The sequence below is a fragment of the Lampetra fluviatilis genome, chromosome 13, assembly GCF_964198595.1.
Source record: "Lampetra fluviatilis chromosome 13, kcLamFluv1.1, whole genome shotgun sequence".
In the NCBI taxonomy this organism is placed as follows: domain Eukaryota; kingdom Metazoa; phylum Chordata; class Hyperoartia; order Petromyzontiformes; family Petromyzontidae; genus Lampetra; species Lampetra fluviatilis.
This window is the reverse complement of record NC_136287.1, coordinates 234,598-252,344: the sequence shown is the minus strand read 5'-3', so window position 1 is coordinate 252,344 and position 17,747 is coordinate 234,598. Positions and strand designations below refer to the sequence as shown.

The following is a 17,747-nucleotide window of genomic DNA, read 5'->3' as shown; positions in this document are numbered from 1 at the left end:
GTGGCGCCCTCTCAGCCAGACCCCGCGTGCGTCACCGGCAGCAGCAACAGAAACCGCTGCTGCCTCGTGCAGCAAAGTGGGGTGTGCGGTGCAGAGTGCGAACTTAGGCGAGCGCAGGTGCGTGGCAGCGAGCGCGGTAACACAAACATCACAACAAACACCCGTCGCTGAGTGCATAGCGCCCTCCCCCACCCCCCCTTCAGCCCCCGCCCGCATTTACCGTAACCATCAACACCGCCACGCCGTCTGCTCCACGTGCAGTGGACGTTAAGGATCCCGCGACGTCATTCGCTAGAGTCGGCCGACCGTGTGCCGACGTCGAGGCCCAAATTCGAAAGTTACACCACAAATTACTCCACTTGGGATCACACACAGCAACATCATCCCCTGCTACTGGCAGATTCGTGCCCGCATGCAGGCCAGGTGCCGAGCCACCTTCGTGCCGCACAGGGACAGCTGCCACTGCGAGCGCCCCCTTTCAAATGTTTGCATTGAGAGGAGAGACGTGAGGCGTCGTGAGTCGCCGAGGCATTTGAGCGAGCGCTGTACAAATGCGCGGTTAATTCTCGTGTCGTTATTGTCCACATCCTGCCAACGCGGGGGCATGCATTGCTCTTTTAAGCTGAACGTCTAAAGAGGGTGAGGGGCTGTGGAGGGCGGTGGAGGGGGGCTCACTCTTATTAGTAAAACAAATGGAACCGCGAGCACACTCGCGCTGTCCCCGTGCGCCTCCCCTCGTCAGCACCGTTCGTTTGCCCGATTGGTTTCATCCCCGGGGGCACGGGGGGCGGCTTCCACGGGGGGAGCGGCCCCCGCCGGCGCTGCTGCCTGCACCCGCAAGCTGATGTCGCGGCGGGGGGCCTGGGGGCTGGAGGGCTGGCGGGGGCTCTGTCCCCCTGATATCGTTCGCTTCCGCGGAGCCTGCGGACTGGTGGACAGGAATTTGCGTGTGGACTGTGGGCTGTTGTTTGCGTGCGAGCGAGCAGAGGTGAGCGAGTGGAGGTGGTGAATGGACACGTGGAAGTGAGTGCACAAAACAACGGCACCAGTTACAATACAATTCAAGAGCAGCAGTCGCAGCAGCAGTCGCAGCAGCAGTTGAGATTCGTGGTGATACCCGTGCGCGGGATGCAGTGAGGACTGGCGGCTCTGTACCATTATCTGCTCCCGTGTGCCAGCGTGTGCGCACCTCCATCTTCCCATGTGCATGCCCCCGTGCCCCCATGCGCCCGTGTCCCCACCCAGCGCGTGCTCACCTGGAGAAGGAGGCGCGCCGTGGTGTAGAGGGGCTGCCGGCGCCGCCCCCCGCAGACAGCGTGGCCTTGCGCGCCGTCTGTGGGCTGGAGCGCGGCGCTGCCACCGTCACACCCCCCTTCCTGGTCACGCCCGGACTGCGGGGGGCAAGGCCGCGGGGGGTGGCCTGTGGGCTCCCCGGGAGGCCCGGGGGGGGACCTCTGAGAGGCCGCAGCCGCAGCAGTGCGCAGTAGCGGTTGCAGCTGTGAGCGTCGCGGAAGGCATCAAGCGCAAGCGGAGCCGGAGTGGGGCCCCACTCCGCTGTCCTGCACACGGCACGGGTACACGACACACGGCACGGGTACACGACACGCGGAACGGGTACATAACACGCGGAACGGGTACACAACACGGGTATACGACACGTGGCACGGGTACACGATGCGCGTCCCATCGGTGAGCTCCGGCAGGCAAGGCTGCGTTGACTGGATCATGTAGTCTGCATGCCCAGCAGCACGTTATGGGCTAGAGAAAAGACGAACTGATGTGGTACCATTAGTGTCATGATCGACCTCTGTGGAGGAGGCTCTTGAAGGACGCTCCTGGGCAGTTGGAGGCAGTCGCCCTCCAACAACAACGGAAAGCAGCAGACAAGTGACACAATAACGAGCGGAGCACCGGGCGGCTAAAATGCAGCAAGTTGGCATACTGGGGAGCACAGATAATGCATCTGCCACTCATCTCAGTGAGTGAACCCATGACACCTGTGTGTCCCGTGACCTGCGAGCAGGCCTTCGACACTTCACGTGGCCTCAAGGTGCCTCTAGATTGGCACAAGCGCCATGGTGACGACACCGCCACTTAGTGATAAATGAAGGTTGTGTGTGAAAGTGATGTCATCGCCACTTACTCAGGAACACGCGTGGCCACCTCCACGTCCGTTAGCGTGAGGCCCACACCTGGCACGCACACACACAAAGACATAAATCCCCGTGTAGCCAACACCGACTGTTGGGGCAAGTGCTCTTAGCGAGCACCTATGAAGTCTAGTACGGCATAGCTATATGTGGGTGGTGTCACCAGAACCACGCCCAGCCACATTTGTCTCCCCAGTGCAGATGTTTCCACACCACACCAAGTACTCGTATGAAGCTGAGTCGAGGTAGGGGAGGCCCAGGACCGGTTGAGATGTTCGTCACCAACGTTGGCCATGAACGTGAATCAAGCCACCAGCTCATAGCGCAGTGCACTAACCACTTTGCCACCGCTCTCCACACTCTCGTGCACACACCCACAGTGGACTGTAATGGTTCGCTGGAGGATGTTGCATGGTGACTGTGGGCCGTGGTGATCATGGCGACTCGCCGTGGAAAACGTGTCACCAGAGCGATTGTGTTGCCGGGTGCGGTACCTTTGGCATTGGTCACGATAAGGTTTCCGCTCGTCCACAGGTAGAGCCAGTGGCGGAGAGTGTGGCACTTCTCGTGAGCCTCTCCCTCGGCCCCCGGGATCCCCCCTGCCCCCTCCGGCACAAACCGCTCTATGCGGCCACCCAGCTCAGGCTCCAGCGAGGCGTACGGCACGTGGCTGCCCGGCCGGAAGATCATGAATACCGGCACAATCCTGGGCACAGGCGCAGCAGTCACAGCAAAGCCACTGCCACCGCGGCCATCGGCAGGGCCACCTGTGCCTCACCGCATTGCCAGCGGCCGCTCGCTTTCTGGTGGTCAGTCACCTTCTCGTCACTCTTCTATCACTACTGCCGTGGGTACCGTTCCCATAAAATTCACTCGTTTTCTCTGCCAGTGTTGAGGTTGCCAGCCACTGACTGTCGTCTCACCCTGCACACTGTGTTCCACTTCCCCACTCACTTCCCTACTCACTTAACCACTCACTTCCCCACTCAATTCCTCCCTCACTCACTTCCCCAATCAAATAATCACTCACCTGCTTGCTCACCTACTGTCTCACCCACCCACTCACCACACTGCAGGTCACCTCACTTTTCTTTGTGCTGCTTCCCTCGCACTGCTCCACTTTGGAATTCCCTCTCCCACCATCGTCGTTTCTTTCGCCGCATTCACTAACAATTGTAACCTCGCGCAATTAAAGTGACCTACTAACTCTTCGATTACAACTTTGACAACGGTGCCGTTTCGCTGCTGGCCATTTGACGTTGTGGGGCTTTGGGCCCCTGTGCTCGGCAACCGTGACGGACACGAAACCGGGCGTGGTACACGTGACGACGGTGCAGACTCACTCGGGGACCTCTCCGAACCCCTCCACGGTGCGCGCCTCAGCGCTGAACAGCTTGCAGTATTCCCGCGCCGTGTTCTGAGACTTGCACACCTGCAACAGGGAGCACACAACATGGAGTCACGACGTTGATGGTCGCGTGGCAGTGGTGGTCGCGTGGCAGTGTGTGGGCGGGTTTTATACCTCGACGGTGAGCTTCTGGTTCTTGGCGACGAGTTCGGCGGTGTCGCGGCGCGTGCTGAACGCGATGGCGCCGTGGACCTTGAGGACGCACGCACTGCCCGACTCGAAGAGCGGCGCCAGCCCATAGACGACACGCGTGCGGAACACCTTGCGGTGCGTCGCGCCGCCCAGCGGCGCGTCCTCTGTAATGATGCGCCCAAAGAAGCGGTCGCCCCAGTGGCTCGTGTCACGCGCGCCCTTCGCGAACACCAGCGGTGTCATCTCGATCTCCTCGCCGTCTGCAAGCGGGGAGACGCGCGGAGGCGCCGCCGCGTCGACGTTCAGGTTATATTTGTGCAACCGGGAGAGAAGTCAGTAGACCAGCATATGGTCTTAGTGGCAACAGTGACCTGGGTCACCAAAACTATGAAAGCAAAAACAAAGTACGGCAATCAAGCAAATAGAAATCCGAGTTGCATTGCAGAGTAGCTGGTGGAGGCGGAACAGTAAACCTCACGTTCTGGGGTATTCACCTTTGACCTCATCTCTGTTCACCAGCTCCCGCAAGACTGTGAACACAAGAGGGTTTGGAGTTGTTGGTTTAGCCCAGAACAGAACATTCTGGGGTGAGTTGCGGGACTGTGGGGGGGACCAACAAGACCTCCTGTAGTGGGTTTCCCGAGCCCAGGCTCCGTGCTGCGCACTCCTGTGTGTAGTGGTGGTGGTGGAGTCTGAGTGGTGGTGGTGGAGCTTGTGTGGTGCTGGAGCCTGTGTGGTGCAGGTGGTGGTGGAGCCTACGTGGTGCAGGTGGTGGTGGAGCCTGTGTGGTGGTAGTGGTGGTGGTGGAGTCTGATTGGTGGAGGTGGTGGTGGAACCTGTGTGGTGCTGGAGCCTGTGTGGTGGAGGTGGTGGCTCTACCCTCATGAGTGAGGTGCAGCTCCGCGGACGCGGTGCCGTGCCGGTTGGACACGGTGCACGTGTAGAGGCCGTGGTCCTTGCGCGAGGCCTGCGGCAGCGCCAGCGACGTGGGGCCCTCGTCCCCCGCGCTGGCATGCACAGGCACGCAGCACAGATCGAACAGCACACACACAGCACGTGCAACACACAGCACGCAGAGTACACAACACAGATTGCACAGTCATATACATGGCACAAACAACATATCCAGATTCTAGATTTGAAGCTTTCGTGACTGCAAGGAATCATATTCTTAGGTTTTTTCGGTAAAGTCACGTAGGGAAAACATCAAAATTAATGAAAATAAAATAAAAACAAAAATCACGACGTTTCGGAGGCAACACAAGTCTCCGTCATCAGGTGGGACCGTCACAGCCGAATTAGCTGCATCAAGTGAGGCAATGATTCAAGAAGTAATCCTTTATAAGCAAGTTGAAGGGGGGAGGAGAGGGGGGGGCTCATCATGGCTACCACATTCTGATGAGCCCCCCCCCTCTCCTCCCCCCTTCAACTTGCTTATAAGGGATTACTTCTTGAATCATTGCCTCACTTGATGCAGCTAATTCGGCTGTGACGGTCCCACCTGATGACGGAGACTTGTTTTTATTTTATTTTATTTTCATTAATTTTGATGTTTTACCTACGTGACTTTACCGAAAAAACCTAAGAATAACATATCCAGAGAGCGATACATACAGCGCAGAACACAGCACATAGCGTTGCAGCATACACCGCACACACAGCACACACGGCCATATGAGAAGAGCTGCCAATGCCCTGGAACACAGATTCATTATCGACAAATTATGCAGAATGCAAAGAAGATTATTTCCGTAATTTATTCTCGATCGGCGTGATCACCTCAACTCCATCTCCGTGAGGAGTGTCCCGTTGCGGCTCCAGGAGACGCGCGAGCTGGTGAGGACATTGAAGAACTGGCACCAGAGCTTCAGGTTGCCGGCAAGGTCCGGAAAGGCGTCCACGCGGATCTTGCGTAGCAGCTGGGGTGCTGGACGGGGGAGGGGGGTCACAGACGGCGAGGACGTGGCGAGGGTGAGCGCGGCCTGGCGAGGCCTCGTGCCGTACATGGAATGGAACGGAACACAAAGGTCGCCCGTGTTGCCTTCACATGCTGCGTGTAGGGCTGAGGGTTATGTAGCCTGGGGATTGTTTCGGACATTTAGAAAACCACTTATCTTTACACGAAGTTACAGAAACGTTACATAGCCTCATGGTGGCGATTGCATGTGCGTGCGTGTGAGTGGATGAGGGTTTTCGTCTCTGCCGCTGCCACTGCCGCTGCTGATGCCACAAGAGCTTTGCCTTTGAAGGGGTCGTGCACCGTGCTGGCGGTCTCCTCCGCCCTGCCGGGGCTCGGGTACTCGGTGGCCCTCTCTGCAGGCCCCGGCACCGCGTCCCAGCCGCGGAGCCGGCGCAGGCAGCCGGGGGAGCTGGTTGTCGCATCTGGAGCCCCCCTGGGCCCATCGGAGGCCTCGGGGCCCTGGGGGGCAGCTGCCCTCACGGATGGTGCCTTTGGGGAAGGTGGTGCCGCCACCTTCTCTGACGGTCCGGCGTCTACTGACACGACCATGCGCGCACGCACAGAGGCACCTTCCATCACATCAAGGCACCTCAGACCACTCTACACGCAATCAGCGACTCACATCTCATCTCAACGCGTTTGAAAGGCCCCCCCCCCCCCACCGCAGTGGCAGCTGACCCTGTGCAGCACAAGGTGACTCAGCAACTGGCATGTGAGTGGGCATCAGTGTGCCAGCAGGGGGCGATCATTGCTGCTGTGTAGAGGCGGCCTCGAGTTATAACTCTCCACGGTGCGAGGACAACCAACAACTGACAGGGACAACCGCGTGCAGGAGGAGCCGAAGCAACGGGGGGATCACCTTTTGCCTGGGAGGCCTCGGCGGGTGAGGCCGGAGCAGGCCTTTCGCCGTCGACCGGCGTCGGTTCCTGCGTGTCCGAGCCAGCGGTCGTTGGGAGGAGCAGCTTGGCGGCGTCCGATCCGCATGCGACGGCGCTGAGCAACACCGGTTGTTTTTCCGTCGCGTCGCCTTCCTGCTCGCCGCCGGGTGGCTGTGGTGTGGAGGCGGCGTCGGCTGCGCCGCGGGGGATGAAGACCTTCCTGCGGGCTCCGGACGCCAGCTCCTGTGGTGTGGCCGAGGGCAGCAGTGCCCGACGCGCCGTCTCCGGGGAGCTGCCAGCACCGCGTAGCCGCGCCAGCAGCGGGCTGCGAGAAGTGAGCCCCGTGCTCGTGTCCTCTACCAGGATGATCGGGAGCGCCGGGCAGCCCCCCGGGATGCGCTCCTCTCCCTCCTCCTCGCCGTGCTGCTCCGTTTCCACCGATATGAGGGCCTCGCTTCTCGCCACCGGCATCGGTTTTGGTGTGGCATGCAACTCACTGGCGTTATCCGTTCCAGGCCTCTCGGCAGATACGTCTTCGCCCACATCGCCGCTGACCTCGGCGGATTCCGTAAGTCTGGGTTTCTCATCCGCTCCATCTCCCTTCACAGGTGGTTCCCCACCCTTGCCGCGGTCGACCAGGGGCTCCTCAGGGGGCACTGCCAAGTCGGCGTCGGCCGCCACCTCCTGTTGAGCGACGACGAGGTAGTCTTTTGGCTCGGCCCGGCGAGGCCACTGCGTAGGGGGTGCGGAACTCACTTGCCGCTCACGCTCGGCCTTCCCGTGTTCCTCCACCGCTCGCTCCATCACCACCGGTGGCACCTTCGGGAGTTTGAAGACGAAGACCGAGGAGTCAGCGCGTACGCTGCTCTTTCCTCCACTCGGTATCCCTGCGTTCTCCCCACCTCTGTCTGCTCGCTGCTTCTCCCGTCCCAAGTTCTCCAGGTAAATGTCCGACTCCACTGCGCCTGTTTCTCCAGCGCTGGCCGCGCTGACGGCATTGGCTGCTGTGTTGGCAGCTTCACAACGTGTGGCACCACCCGCCCCGGAGTGAGGAGCCGACGGCCGCTCCGCTGCAGGGTCGGTTCCGGCCACGGCCTTCTGTCCCCCGGCCCTGGCGACCACTGCGGCGTGGACGGGCACTTGCTGGCCATCATGATTTCCCTCCGCTCGTAAACCCTTGTCGGAGGTTTCCACGTTGGCCGAATGGCAAACGTTCTTCTTCCCACGAGCCCCTTGCTCATCAACTCTGCTTTCTCCGGCCGGCCTCCGCGAGCCGATGTTGGCACGCGGGCCAATGCCCCCATCCGTCATCGCGCCGCCCGGCCTCATTTCGCTCCCTCGCATCTCCGCTCGTTCTGAGGGGACCCCCGGCCCCGAAGGGGGTGCCCGCTCCGCGGGAGGCCCCGGCTCGACGGGGGGGCCCTCCTCCACGGGGTGCCACAGGTCGGGCTCCGTCTCTGTGGTGCTGGACGAGTCCTCGGAGGACACACCGAGTGGCGATGTAATGTGAGCGTACGAGCACGTGTCGTCCGTTGAGTCGGTGCTGAGTTGGGAGGATGGGGGGCGCTGGCTGCCCGCCCTGCCCACTGTTGGGGGCGAGGGTGTGCCCCCCTCCACCACCACATCCCGACGGCCCCCCTCGTGATGGGCGTCTGCCACGCCGGGGTGTGGAGCCTGCGGCAGGGAGCGTTCATTTGCACAATAGCTTTGTACTCGTGATGTTGTTGGTGACGACATTCATATTCAGAAAATGTGAAGGTGCAGGCCTGCTAGTGGCTGCTAACAACACTGCTGGCACACGGGGACCTCCCTTTGTTTGGCCTACTATCCACAAGTGACAATTTAATCCTTTCCCATTCCAATTACATTCATGTACATTGTGAGTTTTTCTTCCGATTCTGTTCGAATGACGTACGTGTAAGTCAACGGAATGGAATTGGAAGAAAAAATAAAATTTAAAATTATTTTATCAGCACCAAGGCTCCCACAAGGCCATGCAGGAGGGCATGCGGCAGAGTTTGCCACCAGCTATCATAGAGTGTGACTGTGACACTACAGTTCTCTGCGGTGATTAAAATGTCTTTAAGACAACGGCGCTATCGCTCTCTAAATAAAATTAATGCTAACCGCTTTCGTGTTCCGAGATTCAGTGGTGACCGGATGTCTCAAAATGGAAAAAGGTTCATATGTGTCAGGTGGTGGAAGGTTTTTACAGCAGAAATGTATCCAGATTACGTCGCTTAACTCAATAACCAAGTACGAATCACCGTCATCATCGTCATACCTGCACGAAGCCTCCAGGCGCCCACCGGCTCCGGTGCAGCAGCATCATGGCGGCCTCCGGGGAGTCTGGCGGCGGGCTTGGGCCCGACGTCTGGAAGTACTCGTCACGGCGCACCCTCCCGTGGGGCCCTGGCGTGGCACGGCGCCGCGGGCCCTCCACCACGTAGTACTCCACCGGTGACTGCGCTGGCTGCTGTCGCGGTGACCGTGGAACTGACGACAGCGCGGGGGGGGGCGGGATCAGCGGCAGGTTGAGGCCGGCGTTTTGCAACAGCCGCGGCACCGCCCCTTGCCGCCTCGTGCCTGCGACGCGCAAAGCGCCATCGTCACTTGACCCGCGGTTTGCGCGCGCATTCCAAGCAATGCCCGCAGCCTCGGGGCTGCCTGCCAGGTAGGCCAGGCTGCCCAGAAGGCTACTGCTCCTACCGGAGCCACTGCTGGCCTCCGTGCTGGTGTCAGTGCTGGCCGGGGCCACGCTGGAGTCACCGGTGGAGGATGAGGCGCGGGCGGTGAACCAACCGCCACTGGAGGCCGTGTCCGTGTCGTCGCTTGGCAGGGGTGTCTCATTAGGCGAGTAGAAGTAGAGTGGCGTCTCCGTGCGGTCCGAGTCGGGTGAGGGGAGGCCATCCGACAGCGTGTAGTATGAGTCCCCGAACTCCTCTGTCACGTCCGACGAGGAGTCAACGGCCTCTGAGCTGTAGTCAGGAGATGTGGCGCTCTCCTCATCCGCCGTGTCATATAAATCTTCGCACGCATCGCTCTCCGCGTCAGTTGTGCCCTGCCCTGGGCTCGTATTGGCTGTGGTTCTGTCCACAGCGTTGGGGCGCGACGCCGGCGAGAACAGAGGCTCGCTCGCCGGCATCCGCCCCGAGTGACCGCCGGTCTCGTCGTCCGTGCCGCCTGTGCTCATCGCCGTGTCGAAGTCGTCGGGGCTCAGTGCGGGAGACGCGGGGAAGCCAAGCGCTTCCGTTGGGGTGGTGCTCGCCGAAGACCTCGTGTCATCCTCGCTCGTTTTCTCTGACTCCATCTCGGAGGCGCTCAGCTCGGTGGGCTGGGATGTGTCGCTCGGCTCGCTCCCGTCATGAGCGCCGTGTAGGAGCTCGCGCAGGTACTCGCCCACTGTTGGGACCTTTGCATCCAGCGATCGCTCCTCCTCGGGCTGCTTCTCACGCTGCCGCTCGTGCTGTTCTGCTTCATCCACGACCTTCACCGGGGTTACGATAGCGGCCGACTCCCCGGTCGCCCTGCTCCTCTGAAAGTGTGCAGCGTCGGGTTTGTGTGCGGGGCGCGTGGTGATGATCTCCTCCAACGTCTCCATTACGTACACCACTGAGCCGCCACCACCACCGCTGTCCCCACCGTCGTCTGGGTCCCCGTGGGACCCATAGCCGCGACCCCGCGCCGAGCCAGACTTCCACGAGGCCTCCCGGTCTACAGAGCCCGGCCCACCGTGGAAACCGTTGAGCTTTGCGTCCGCCGCGTCCTGGCGGGCCTCGGCACGACCCGCGACCCGCTTGGGCGGAGATGCACGCCCGGCAAGGGGCCCAGTAGGAGGACCGGCCCCAGGCTCAGATGAGCCGCCGAGATGCGGCGTGTGCGCCGCCCTCTTGGGCGACGAGGTGGCCCTGCTTCTCGCTCGCTCGGCACGGACCGAAGCCGGCGATGAAGACGGCGATGGATTGCGGAGGTCGGGTGAGCGGCGTTTGCGGCGTGTCCGCGACTCAGGGCTGCGGTGCCAGGAGGTCGCCGTGCCGGCCGCTGTGGTCGTTGCCGGGGTGACGCCGTCATGCGCTGCCGTGCCCTTGTTTTCCTTGCCGGGCGCCCGCGCGGCCTCGCAGCGCCGCGCCTCTGCCTTGGCCTTCAGTTTGTTGAACCAGCGCTGGTGGATCTTGAACTCGTTCATGGTGGCCACCTCCAGCACAGCGGAACAGGACACAATGCCCTTGGTGTTTCGCGCCGACACCTGGTAGATGGCCGCGTCCTCCTCCGTGCACCTAAGTGGGCATGGGGGAGAAGCCGGGCCCGGGTTTGGTGGCTTTGCCCTGATTCGCTGCCACTCGCGTGCCCAGTGGGGATCGTTGCGTAGGCGTCGTGTCTGTAGGGGCCACGATGTGTGTGTGTATTTTGTGCAGTGCCTCCTGCCATTGTCGCAGTGGTTTAATTCTGCCTGTGGGGACCGCCGCGTTAGCTCTCAGCCCTGGCCAATCTGGCCAGGGCTGAGAGCACTGGACATGCAGTACGGGGGTCAGGTGGATGTGCGTTGAGCCTTGCCGCTGCCTGTGAGCAGCACGACCCTGCGTGTACTTAAAGCCCCAGGAGGGATCTGCTATTTGATACTGGAGGGCTGGTGGACGAGGTTAACGCAGGCTAATTACATGTCACCGTATCAAAGGAAACAGGTCCCCCATGGACCCTGAACTGTCGCCCCCCTCCCACTCCAACTGTATCTCCCTGAGATCCAGCCATGCGTGTATGGGTCACGTGTCTAAGGCAGGTGTGTTTGTGCGTGTATATAGTGTGTGTTGTGTAGGTGTTGTTTCATGTGTAGAGTGTAGGTGTGGTATGTGTCATGTTTGTGTTGTATGTGTTGTGCATGTGCAGTGCACATATGTCACGTGACGTGTACGTGTCATGTGTGTGTGTTGTGCATGTGGAGCGTGCCGTGTGAGCGTGTTGTGCGTGTGCAGCATGCGGTGTGTGCCGTGCAGGGCGCACTAACCGATACACCTTGAGTGTGTGCACTTTTCCCTCGCGCAGGATTTCATATTTGGGCAGCCCGCAGAACCGGTCAAGCTGTTCATCGTCACGATACCACAGGACCTCGGGCTCTGGGTGGCCTGGGGGTCGAAGGTTGGGCAGGGGGAGGGCAGCAAGGTCAGGGACTTTAGAGTCAAATGGTCAGTGAGTTCCTGCTTACACAAGCATCGTGGTGTGATAATGTTAGTGATTGTGGTATTATATGGACAGTGATTGTGGAGTCATTATAGTTATTGTTGTGTTATGATAGTGAGTGTGGTGTTATAATGGTTAGTGATTGTGGTGTTATGATAGTGATTTTGGTGTTATAGTGATTGGGTTATAATAAGAGTGATTGTAATATTGTAATGACAGCGATTGCCGATGTGATTTGTAACGTTCATCCTTACCCATATATATCGAAAGTTACATTTTTACGTGAACATTTATTGAAGGACTGTGTGTTGTTTTGATGTAGTCTGGGACTGTTTTTGCCGTTCCACTCATGCATTTTGAACTTTGTTACTTTATTATATTTAAGGGGCGCCATGGTAGTGTGATGTTATCTTCCTGTAATGGTATGCAGGAGGTCATGGGTTCAATCCCAGGCCATGGCGCCTGTATATTTTGAGTTTGCATATTCTCCCGGTGGTCATGTGGATTGTTTTATCCAGGTCCTCTGGTTTTACCCTTCACATTTAGAAAAATACGTTTAGATTATTTGGCTGCTATAAATGTCCACATTACAAGCCACTTAGTTGAGCTATCATTTGTGGCCAGGTTGCTTGTGGTAAAAAAAAATAGTTTAGTTTCATTTCATGCATTTTCTAGTGTTTACCTTTCCTATACTTTGCACTCTTATCTTTGTTTTCTATTGATTGTTGTAACTTTCTGACCCCGTGCCCCTACTGGACCATCTGTTAACAAGAGCTTCATAGCTCATCGGATTTCTCCAGGATAAATAACGATTATGATTCATTCATTCAGGAAAGCCACGCTGAGTCTGAGAACTCCTTCTCAGGAGATGTTTTCAGCCAATTTATGGGTGTTTGTTCTCAATAAAAAAAATATGAACGTTGGTGCTTAGCTGCATTTTACAGCGCTGATCAAGTGGTGTAAATTCCACATTCCTTTGGTGGGGGTGAGTCTATCCATCGGACAACCGCTGTTGATCTTCCCCATATCGTTATTTTGACCCAGGGGGAGGAATGATGATTGGTTGAATCAACCCCCACAACCAGGATTTGAACTTGCGACCTCCAGACGGCCATCCGGTTGCCAGCGCTCGCTGGTCAATTAAATTTGCTTTAACCACACTTTCGAAAGCTCATTATGGCTTCTCCAGGAGAACATTCATCTGGTACAATGGGAAGCTGATCCAATGCCCGATTGCGATTAAGGGATTGCTCCCTATTGGTCAGCCATGTTATATATGCTAATGTTCTGTTAATTGCTGCTTGGGTAATGGAGCAGTTATAGAGAGAGTGGAGAAGTTTTGGTACTTGGGCAGTGTTCTTATAAACAGCTCTGGTTTGACAGCAGAAGTCTCAATCCGAATCAATCGGGCGGCATTATCTTTTCATCGGCTGTGTAACGCTGTGTGGAAGTTACCTGGCCTGTCACTCCACACAAAACTCTGGATCTTCTCAGCCAATTCATGCCCTCCCCTCTATGCTTGTGAAACGTGGATCCCTCGAATGGAACATCTGCACCAGTCAGGCTGGCCTGCATACGATCCATTCTGGGTTTAACCAGGCTGGATTGTATGAGGAGCTCACATCATTGAAAGCTATAGACACATTCCCATCAGTGAGCTCCGGCGGGCAAGGCTGCGTTGGCTGGGTCATGTAGCTCGCATACCCAGCCATCGCATGCCCAAGCAGCTTCTGTTTGGCCGCGTAGAGGGCGCTAATCGGGCACGGCACGAGCTGGAGAAGAGATAGACTGAAACGGTACAAGAGGATCTGGACCTGAGTGGACTTGCCAAAGACTAGTACTAGTGGTTAAGATCGGCCTCTATGGAGGAGGCTCGTGAAGGATGCTACTGGGTAGTTGGAGGCAGTCACCATCCAACAACAATGGAGGACAGCAAAGCGACACAACAACGCAGGGCACAGCGCCGGGCGACCAAATTGCAGCAAATTGGCACGGGTGGTGCATCTGCCAATCATCTCAGTAAAGGGGCCGTCCATAAATGACGTCACGCAGGAGGGGGGTCAGACATTTGTGACGATGTGTGACGAGGGGGGGAGGGGGGGTTTGAGAAATATGACGTCACATCAAAATGCGCAACTTTAAATAAATATGAATTAAATACAATTGTTATAACAACACTAATTTTGATAAATTTTAATTATTAACTATTTGACTTTGTGTGACACCGTGTGACGAGGGGAGGAGATTGGGGTCAAAAATCGGTCAAAATCGCGTGACGTAATTTATGGACGGCCCCAAACCCATGGCACCTGGGTCTGTCCCGTGACCTGTAAGCGAGCCTTTGACACTTCACGTGTCCTCGGAGTGCAACTGGCTTGGTTTAAGTGCCGTGGTGACATCACCACCACTTGGTGGTGAATGGCGGCTGTTGTTGTATATGAGTGTGTGTGTAGATATGTGGGTGTGTCTATGTGGACGTGTGCCTGTGTGTGTAGATCTGTGGGTGTGTCTATGAGGACGTGTTCCTGTGTGTGTGTGGACGTGTGCCTGTATGTGTAGGTGTGTGGCAATGTGGACGTGTGCCTGTGTGTGTGTGCCTGTGTGTGTAGGCGGGTCCACAAAACGTGGACCCCCTAATGGAACATCTCCGCCGGTTAGAAACATTTAGGCTGGCCTGCCTACGATCAATCCTGGCTTTTTTAGGCTGGATTGTGTGAGGACCTCACAAATCCTCGAAAAATCTGGACAAAGTCCCATCGGTGAGCACCTCCGGCAGGCAAGGCTGCGTTGGCTCGGCCATGTAGCCCGCATGCCCAATCACCGCATGCCCAAACAGCTTTTGTTCGGCCGGATCCAGGGGGCTAAACGGGCGCAGCACGGGCTAGAGAAGAGATGGAGTGATGTGGTACAGGAGGACGTGGAGCTGAGTGGACTTGCCGATGACTGGTACCAGCGGTGTCAAGATCAGCCTCTGTGGAGGAGGCTCGTGAAGGACGCTACTGGGCATTTGGAGGCAGTCGCCCTCCAACAACAACAGAGGGCGGAGGAGCGACACTCACAACAACGAGCGGAGCGCCGGGTGGCTAAAGCACAGCAAGTTGGCACAGTAGGGGGCACAAGTGGTGCATCAACCAGTCATCTCGGTCATCTCAGTCAGTCGACCCGTGGCACCTGGGTTTGCCCCGTGACCTCCTGCCAGCGGGCGTTCGACACTTCACGTGGCCTCAAGGTTCACATGGCCTGGCACAAGCGTCGTGGTGACGTCACCGCCACTTAGTGGCGAATGGCGGTTGTTGTTGTGTGTAGGTGTGTGTGGGTGTGTGTGTGGATGTGTGTGTAGGTGTGTGTGTGTAGGTGTGTGGGTGTGTGTGTGGGTGTGTGTGGGTGTGTGTGTGTAGGGGTGGGTGGGTGTGTAGGTGTGGGTGTGTGTGTAAGTGTGGAGCGGTAGTGTAGCGGTTAGCGCGCTGCGCTATGAACCTGGCGACCCGGGTTCGATTCCCGCTCACGGCTAACACCAGTGACGATTATCTGAACCGGTCCTGGGCCTCCCCTAGGTCGACTCAGCCTTAAATGAGTACCTGGTGCGGTGTGTAAACATCGCCACTGGGGAGACAAAGGCGGTCGGGCGTGGTGCTGGCCACCCACCCCCTCGTGTACCGTTCCGGCCTTCATAGGTGCTCGCTAACAGCACTTGCCCCTACAGTCTGTTAAGGCTATACGGGGGATCTTTGTAAGTGTGGGTGTGCGTGTAGGTGTGTGTTTAGGTGTGTATAGGGGTGGGTGTGTGTGTGGGTGTGTGTGTGTAGGTGTGTGTGTAGGTGTGTGTGTAGGTGTGTGTATAGGTGTGGATGTGTGTGTAGATGTCTGTGTGGGTGTGCGCGCTACCGCTCACGGTGCACGTGAAGCGCACGTCGGTATCCTCGCTCACGGCGCGCGACCTTGGGGTCACGGCAAACATCGGAGATGACTCCTCCGCCAGCTGCGACATGACGGTGCACAGGGTGTGCCTGGACAGGGGGCACAGAGGGTACCGGGCCACGGGGAGATGGTCACAGGCACGAGGATAGCACAGGGGGCATGAGGCAATGAGAGTACAAGCCAACGGGGTGTGGTGGCAAGGGCACGGGCTAAGGACAAGGTTAGATGTTAAGAGGCAGAATGAAATAGGGCAAGGGGCAGGGGGGCATGGAGCACAGGACATGGAGCACAGGACATGGAACACAGGACAAGGGGTTATGGGGATGTGGTCACAAGGGACGCCCCCCCCCCGCCCCCCCCCCCCCAACATCCCTCGCTCTATATCAGCTGATCCAGGATCGGGGGCAAGGGGACACAGGCCAAGGGGGTACACGGAGCGCAATGGCAGGGGTCGAGGTTTCTACCCTAACCCTTGGTGCGTGACCCCCCCTTACCGGTTCTCTGGCCGCACGTCGGAGAGGTATGGGTTGAGCTCCCGGGACGAGCTCTTCTTGGGCGTGTGCGGCGTGTAGCGGGTACCCTGACCCGGGGCTCCGGGCCCGTTCCGAGAGCGGGACGTCATCGCTGCTGCTGCTGTTGGTAATGGTGATGATGATTGCTGGTGATCCTGCTGCGGAGAAGGGAGAACGGTAGGAGTTAGGGTGACGGCGAGGAGGGAGGGTTGAGGAGGAGTGGGATAAGGAGAGAGTTGAGTGGGAGAAGGATGAGGAGGATAAAAGGGAATGGGATGAGGGGTGGAATCAGGACGATGAGCATGAGTGTAGAACTGAGATGAGGATGAGAAAAGCGTTCAGGAGGAGCTGGATGATGAGAGAGTTGAGAATGAGTGAGAGATGAGGTTCGGGATTGCGAGCAGCAGCTGCAGGTGCGGGCGCACGGGGGGCCACGGGCCTCGTAAACAGCTCCGTGCGTCATGGAATGTTGGCGTCGTTGACCTCGTGCAGGGGTCCAGGGAGGGGGCCCCGGGGCCGGGCCTTGCCCCGGACCGCTCCCGCCGTCACCCCCGAACCCCGCAGGGCAGTGGCTGACCCTATCAAGGGGCCCCGAGGGGGTCTGCCAGGGTCGCCACTCCACTCAGTCCGTTCCTCGACAGCCGTTCTCGTCGCAGCTCCACGTAAAACGCAATCATCGCGACGGCGGGGGCACGCCGGGGAAGAGGTCGCCTGCGTCCTCTAGGGACCCAGGGACCCCCGCTCCCCGGGTCCTCCAGGCGAGTGGACACATGGACGTGGACTTCTGATCATGGCCCCCGTGGTCCCTACGGTAGGGATCGGCTCAGGGACCCCAGTGGAGACTTGAGGGGCCCCGGGCCCCGTCACAGTCACGGGAGCTGCGTCTCGCCAGCTGGCGCCTAAAAATACCCCGAGTCGCCCTCTCTCCCACAAGAACCCCCACGCCCCTGGGCTCTCCGCGACCCCCGATCGGCCCCGTCTCTGACGCGGCTCCGGGGAGTCCCCGTGGGTCGCCGCGGGTACCCGGGGAGAGCGCGAACTCACTCACTCACTCACCGCGGGGAGCTGGTGCGGGCGAGACGGAAGGGTCCCTGGTGGGGTCCCCTGATCTGGGTGCCGCGACTGGAGGCGCCGAGGGAACGCGACACCAGCAGCGGGACGCGTGCGCAGTGGCGGCCGCGCCGCTATTTCTGTCTCCCAAGTCATCGCTGGGGAATGGCCCCCTCAGGCCCCCTCCTCCTCCTCCCTCCCTCTCTCCTGCGTGTCCCCTCGCCTCACTCTCTGAATCCCCCGTGTGAAGAGGAGGGACCGGGCAGTGGCACCCTCCTCCTCCCCCTTCTCCACATCTTAAAACACGGGGTCCTGGAACACCACTCACTTCACTCCCTAAATAGGGACCCCCACTCGCCTGAACCCTAACACGGACCCCCAATCATCTGAATCCCAACACGGACCCCCACTCGCCTGAACCCCAACACGGACCCCCCACTCATCTGAACCCCAACACGGACCCCCACTCATCTAAACCGCAACACGGACCCCCAATCATCTGAACCCCAACACGGACCCCCACTCACCTGAACCAAATACGAATCGCTCCCACCACCTCCACCA

General features: G+C 58.7%; 1 protein-coding gene across 1 annotated transcript; it reads right to left on the bottom strand.

Annotated features, from left to right (window-relative positions):
* Positions 1–224: 224 nt before the first annotated feature.
* On the bottom strand, positions 225–17,220 carry ALPK3 (alpha kinase 3). Its single transcript, XM_078861854.1, has 16 exons — positions 17,190–17,220; positions 16,116–16,288; positions 15,589–15,710; positions 11,531–11,648; positions 8,813–10,805; positions 6,510–8,202; positions 5,932–6,183; positions 5,470–5,617; positions 4,570–4,697; positions 4,185–4,220; positions 3,673–3,950; positions 3,494–3,582; positions 2,645–2,856; positions 2,144–2,192; positions 1,257–1,559; positions 225–961 (listed from the first exon to the last, which is right to left on the bottom strand). The coding sequence occupies exons 2-16, from the start codon at positions 16,241–16,243 to the stop codon at positions 739–741; spliced, it is 5,772 nt and encodes a 1,923-aa protein (XP_078717980.1). The 5' UTR covers positions 16,244–16,288; positions 17,190–17,220; the 3' UTR covers positions 225–738.
* Between the last annotated feature and the right edge of the window lie 527 nt (positions 17,221–17,747).

Coding starts and splice junctions, on each gene's coding strand:
- ALPK3 (XM_078861854.1), bottom strand. CDS start 16,243: ATGACGTCCCGCTCTCGGAACGGGCCCGGAGCCCCGGGTCAGGGTACC. Junction 5,618..5,931: donor GGTGCACGACCCCTTCAAAG/GCAAAGCTCTTG, acceptor TCCCCCGTCCAG/CACCCCAGCTGCTACGCAAG. Junction 2,193..2,644: donor TATCGTGACCAATGCCAAAG/GTACCGCACCCG, acceptor TGTGCGTGCCAG/GTGTGGGCCTCACGCTAACG.